Source organism: Lipotes vexillifer, unplaced genomic scaffold (genome assembly GCF_000442215.2).
Source record: "Lipotes vexillifer unplaced genomic scaffold, Lipotes_vexillifer_v1.1 scaffold802, whole genome shotgun sequence".
NCBI classification, from domain to species: Eukaryota; Metazoa; Chordata; class Mammalia; order Artiodactyla; family Lipotidae; genus Lipotes; species Lipotes vexillifer.
Window position 1 is genome coordinate 1,914,120 of NW_006790237.1, and position 6,665 is coordinate 1,920,784.

Here is a 6,665-nt window from a genome sequence, read left to right on the forward strand (position 1 = left end):
CCCTTGCCGGCCTGCGCCGGGCGGTGGAGGGGGCCGGGCAGGGGGGAGGGGAACGTGGGGCCCCCTTGGCGGGAGAAGGGGGAGGGGCGAGGCGCGGGGGGAGGAGAAGGGGAGGCACTTCCGGTCTGGCCCTCCCCCTTCACCCTCCCCCCTCCAGAGCCCTCCCGCGCAGGTGCAGAGCGAGGGAGAGGGGGGAGAGGGACGCACAACATCACACAAGATGCCTCGCAACCGCGTGCAGGGACGCGCGGACCAAGCCCCACTTCCCAAGCAGGGACAACACGGTGAGGGAGACTCCAGGAGGGGAACACACAGCCCCCCACCGCAGACACACAGTGCACCCCAACACAGTCTGGAAGGGCCGGAAAGGGAAGGCCAGGACGTTCAGACTGGGCGCCAGAGCAGTGAGAGACACCCCTCCCCCCACACAAGTCCAGGCGGAGGGACACCCACAGTCCGCGGCTCACACGAGAGCCGCAGACCCCCAGGGAGAGGAGAGAGGGCAGCACAGGCTGGGAGGACTGTACAGCTCCAGCTGGGACGCGGGGTCACAACACAGGCCAGGGCACCCCAGACAGGGGGGCAGAGAGCAGGGGGGGAGGCAGGAGAAGGAGCAGCTCAGACACGCCGCAAACACAGCAGCACATGCCAGCGGGCACGAGGAGTGGAGCAGAGGGAAGAAAACGCACTTGACGAGACCGAGCTAGAGAGAGGAGGATAGTAGCTGAGGGCAAGAGGGGCCACCCCCCAGCTGCAGAGCAAGCGACCCCCAACCAAAGCCACGAGGAGACCCAGAGAGACACTGACAGAGACAAGAAGCAGAGGCTGATGGGAGACTCCGGGCGGGGTGGGGACCTCAATACTCACCCAGTGCCCAGAGCCGGAGACGTGCCAGGCGAACACGCACAATGGTCAAGCGCCTCGGACACTTGGGGCGCAGGGTGGAACCCCAGTCCCGCCCTCTCTTCTCATACTGTCATTTCTCCCTCCCCCCCAACAGCCATCCCCACTGGCCAGAACACAGACACATAGGTTTGGACACATTTAATGGAAGGATGCTATGAACAAGGAGACCCTTCCCTGGATTAGGGGGAGCGGTGGGGGAGGGGACGATTCATCTTTCAGATGCCCAGTTACGACCACCCCTCCCCCACAGCCTTGCCCTTCTGGAAGCTCAAGCCCTGGAGTCCTCCCCTCTTCTGCCTTCCCCTCCCCCAACACCCCAGGTGCTGAATTCCAGATCAGACAGGTGCAAATGCATGCACACAGCTTTATCTGTTAATGCGCACACACAGTGACATGCATGAAGAGGGAGCCACCTGTCCACATGTGGTAAGCAGGACATCACTGGAAACACTGGTCCGCATTCTCAGACACACAGATTCAGGGAAATGTGCAGAGCCAGCTGCACGATTAGCCACAATCGTGCCCCCATAAATGACAGCCACAAATGCGCTCATCTATACAGAGCAGGACAGACCCTCTCGCTGTCACGGGCATATGTGCAAGGCTAGACATCTAGGGGCCTCCAGCCACACATGCACACAGACAAGTGTCATGCACACCTACAGAGACACACGGGCAAGAACACACTTGGGGAATCCGTACAAGGATGCTCGCCTGTGTAAGACGTTCACGCACAGGGAAACTTCAGCTCTGGTGGTGCACACACACATCCATACCACCCCCCAGGCACCCCTTCCTTCCCATTCCTAACCCCATCCCCTCCCTTCCCCTCCCCTCTCACCTCCCTGGGCCAATCCCATCCATCAAGCTTCAGAAGCAAGTCAGCCAGCAGCCAGGGAGGGGAAAGGTGTCAGTGTGCCTTCTCCCCGCCCCCACCCCACCTGGCCCAGCTCTGCCCGCCCCCCTCCCTACGCCAGCGCAGGATGCATACACTTCTGCTGCACAGGACTGCACAGAGATGTGGCACATAAAGGAGACCAGAGCCTCCAGCCAGCCATACACATGAGCTCCCTAGCCCCCCAGGCATCCCCATCTTGCCCTGATCCATTTCACTGGTCTCTGGCTACACCAGAGCTGGGCAGTCTCAGTGGCTGCCAAGGACGGTTTGGGATTGGGCTATGTAGTCTGAAGCTAACTCTGCCTTCCCCCACCCCTGGATCAAACTTTAGAGGGAACAGATGAGAAAGGGGGCTTAGAGGCGGTGGAACTATTTAAAAGGTGGAGTGTAAGGGAGTTGGGGTTGGGGGGGGCACCCGAGGGTGTAAGGACATTTACCTTGGGGCATCAAAGCTGTCGTAGGAGCCCACGGTATAATGCCGGAATAGTCTCTTTGCCTTGTCACTTCGGCTTTCTGCAGGGGGACAAAGGATGACCTTGGACCTTCACTCTGGAAACCATGGGCCCACCCCCTGGGGTCCTGGCCCAAGCCTTCCCATCTACGTCCCAGCACCCCACCCCCATCAGGAGGGGGAAGGGAAGGGACATGAGAACCTAGAGTAAATCGGGGACAATTGGGGGTTCCTCGTTACCTTGCTTTGCCTCCTGGGAGCGGTTGGCCACCTCTTCCAAGCAGTCAGAGGGGAACCAGCCGATGCGACCTTTGACCTGGCCTTCCCAGAAGCCTCCTTCCCCGATGCTAAGCACTAGATGGGGAGCAGGGACATAGAAACATTTCTCATTTCTGTGCTGCCCACACCCCCACCCGCTCCCAACACTTGATGCACAGCCTTTCCAGAAATCTCAGCACCTAGCACAGAACCTGGCCCCAGGGCATCCTTAATAAATGTCCAAGGAAGGGGCAAGGGGGAAGGGGGAGATACAAATCACGTCGCTTCTGCATACTAGCTTCCTGGACCCAGTGGCGACATCAAAATGGCACTGGAGAAAAGGGCTGTGTCCCATGACGTGATCCTTGGAGGTTAAGGACACGTCCACAACTGGTTCTCATCTCCCCTGGTAACCAGTCACAACTCAGTTATTCCAAAATTTCCCTAAACACTCCTCAGCTCCCAGGTCAAGTTCTACACCCCCATCACTGCCCCTGCCGCCTCCTGCAGTCTCCTTGCCACTTAATCTTTTGTCATCTGTTCCCTCACCCCTTAACCGTCAAGCACACATTGTCATCTGTTCCCTCACCCCTTAACCATCAAGCACACATTGACCGACAGCAAAGATGGGCAGCAGGGGCAGCTAATGTTTATCCAGCTCTCGCTCGGGGCCAGGACCCTAAGTGTGGGGGTGACACTTTCATTCACCCCATTTTACTGGTGGAGAAACTGAGGCTCAGAGAGCTGAGGTCAACTGCTCAAGGTTTTGCAGCTTGCGGTCGACAGAGCCTGGATTTGAACACGGCGCTGTTTCCAGAGCAGATATTTTTAGTCATTCATGTTTTGCTACCTCTCTGTTCCAGCACTTTGCGGCTGCTGTTTCTATGATGATGAGGGCGACAGTAACAAGCCCAAAGTCATCCGTCTCTCCAGCATCTTTCACAGCTCTGTTCCCACTCGGCCCTTCACATCCTTTGCTCACTTCATCCTTACACCTACCTGGTAGGTAACAACTGATTTCCCACTTCAAAGATGAACTTGAAGCTAGAGCAGCACAATCTCTTGCCCAGGGATGGCTCAAGCCACGCTAGGATTGGGGTTGGGGCCAGCTGACGCTTTTCCCTGCACAAAACACCTCCTCTGAGAGGGTCTGGGGAAACCAAATGGAGGAGATGCTCAAGGTCATGGAAGAGACCAGGAGATGTGTGTCAAGGCATCTGGGTTCTTGGCTAGCTCTGCCATGTCTGGCTGGGTGGTCTTGGAATCAATCATTTGTTCACTGAACAGATACGTATTTAGCGCCAGTCAGCTAGGAACTGGGTGGGGCTGTTGGACACACTAAATGTGGCTCCTGCCCTCACGGAGCTTCCAGACTGGCAGCCATTAGAGGTATAACTCTCCAAGTGACCCCATGATTGGAAATTGAGGTCAACGCTTGAGGGACAAAGGAAAGGGTATTTGGAGAAAGGCCAGATGGGAGTATATAAATCCGATGGCAAAGGGGGACCACGAAGGTGTCTCAGAGGATGTGACATATAGGCTGAGACCTGAAGGATGCTAGGAGTGGAGGAGGCAATGAGAGGAAGGAAAGGTTTTCCAGGCAGAAGTAACAGCATGTGCAAAGGGTTCGTTGTGGAAGAGGACTTGGGGGACTTCCCTGGTGGTGCAGTGGTTGAGAGTCCGCCTGCCAATGCAGGGGACATGGTTTCGAGCCCTGGTCTGGGAAGATCCCACATGCCTCGGAGCAGCTAAGCCCGTGCACCACAACTACTGAGCCTGCGCTCTAGAGCCCGTGAGCCACAACTACTGAGCCTGCATGCCACAACTACTGAAGCCCGCGGACCTAGAGCTCGTGCTCCGCAACAAGAGAGGCCACCGCAGTGAGAAGCCCGTGCACCTCAGCGAAGAGTGTCCCCCGCTCGCTGCAACTGAGAAAGCCTGTGAGCAGCAACAAAGACCCAACACAGCCAAAAATAAATAATAAATAAAATAATAAACTGAAAAAAAAAAAAAAAAAGGACTTGGGGCATCTGAGGAATGGAGAGGAGGATGTGGCCCCTGGAACCCTGTGGGTGAAAGAAAGAGTAGGAAGAGGTGAGGTTGGTGGGTGGGCAGAGGAGGGGTTCGCAGGCCAGGCTAAGGCGCTAGGCTTTGGTCCTGAGAGCAGAGGGAACCTGCTACCTCACCGGGCTGCGGCAAAGGTCAGTGACGTTGTGGATGTGGCTGTGCTTTTAGGCAATTAAGCATCTTTTAATGAAAAGAAAGGATATGAAAACAGGGAAGTGCATAGAATTGCTGGGCTTGACATTCAGAAAGACACATGGAAGATACAGCCCATGGCCCTCTGCCTGTGCGAAGGTCCCTCACACTTGGCCTCAGCTTCCCTTTCTTCTTTTGCATCCTTCAAAGCACAGACCTGACTCCACCCCCAGACCCAGCCACACACACACAAACATACACACCCATACACTCGCTCCCCAGGCTCGGTGCCTCCAGAGGCACTGCCCCTGCCCCCACCACAGTTAACTCGGGCATTTGGTCATTCATCCATTCATCCCTTCACTCAGCAGGTGTGCACTGAGGCTTCCTGTGTGCTGGGTCACTAAACTGGGCCCTGGTGACCCAGCCCCTGGTGACATGTGACCTTGTCTTCAGGAACTCAGGCGATAGGGAGACAGACTACAAAAGAGATGCAATTACACAACCTGCCTGATACTCTGATCCCTGCACATGCTTCAAGGCCCACTTAAAACTCTGTCTCCTTTGGGAGGACACCCCCCTCCCCCAGCTTCCTCGGTGCCCAGGGTCTCTCTCTTCTAAGTGCCCGTAGTGGGGGGGTCGCTTACGGTAATGACAGCTGGCGCTTATTATGTGAGAATCATTGTTCTAAGGGCTTTACAAGAACTGACTCTAATCCTCCCATTGTACAGACAAGGAAACTGAGGCCCAGAGAAGTCACTCACCTGAGGTCGCCCCGCTAAGAAGTGGTGGAGCTGGGATTTGAACCCGATCAGCCTGGCTCTCAACCACTACGCTACTTGTCTCCTCTGCAAGCCTAGAATCCGGCAAAGAATTGCTCCCCCATCTCGAATTAACTACCACAGGGCACTTCCTGTCTCCAAAGCATCATTGTGTCCAAGAACAGGTGTCCACGGCCCTGCGAGGGGCGAAGGCTGAACGTGGGGGATACTGGCATGGTTTTACAGATGAAGACAGGAAAACCGAAGAGAGGCAAACCCCCATGACAGCAGCCTCTATTTAGGGAGCCCTCAGCATGGACCGGGCTTCGCACACTGGCCGTCTCATCAGAGCACGGGGATGTAGGCACCACCCCGTGTCTCAGATGAGAACTCCTGGCAGAGGCAGGAGGTAAAGTCAAGGAGGCGTGGCCTCACTCTCCAAACACGATAGCGGGAAAGACCCTGGGCTCAGCTTGGGGACCTCAGGCAAGTCATTTCACCCACGTGAGGCTCTGCTCCTTCAACTGTACGATGGGCTCCTGACAGCTGCCTGGAAGGGCGATCGTGAGCGAGATGGGACCTCGCAGGGGAAGCGCTCTGGCCGTGCCCGCTGGCGTCACCTTCCCACAAATGCTCATCGCCCCTCTCTTGCCTGGACACCACCTCCTGATGGCCTCATCCCAGCTACGCTCTATGCTCCTCCGAGGCGGAAGGGGCATCTAGGTGTCTCTGAGGTCTCCGGCGTTCACTGGACATTCTAGGTGCTGGAGACCTGTTTGTCAGTGACCCTTCCTGAAGGCTTAGTTCGCCTGCCTGCCCCGTGTCCACAGCCCTGCCGGGCGCTGCCCCTTTACCTTTGATCTTCTCGCCCTTGCTCAGGGAGATCTCCCCCTCGGCTTGGGCCTGGTAGGACTTCACAGCCATGAAGGAACGTCCGGGGACCGCTGAGTAGAGCTTCCGGCGTCTCCCGCGGCTGCCCAGGGAGCCCCCGGGGCCCCCGGAGCCCCCGGTGCCCCCAGCTGGCCCTTCCCGGGGTGTCCCGCTGGAGCTGCATACACAGAGGGTGTGAGAGGCAGGGGAGAGTGGGGGCAGGGGGCACCTCTGGGAGAACAGGGGTCCTTGGGTCGGGGGCAGATGGAGCATCAGAGCGGGAGGGGGTCTGAGTGCCTCTTCCAGCTCTGGCGTCCCCAGG

The 6,665-nt window shown here is 57.3% G+C and overlaps 1 protein-coding gene across 1 annotated transcript in view; it reads right to left on the minus strand.

Annotated features, from left to right (window-relative positions):
• The window catches only part of SHANK1 (SH3 and multiple ankyrin repeat domains 1), a 44,870-nt gene that overhangs the window by 26,097 nt on the left and 12,108 nt on the right, over positions 1-6,665 (minus strand). The window contains 4 exon segments of the mRNA XM_007463415.1: positions 1,748-1,774; positions 2,242-2,317; positions 2,496-2,609; positions 6,328-6,521. Coding sequence (XP_007463477.1) covers positions 1,748-1,774; positions 2,242-2,317; positions 2,496-2,609; positions 6,328-6,521 — 411 coding nt within the window.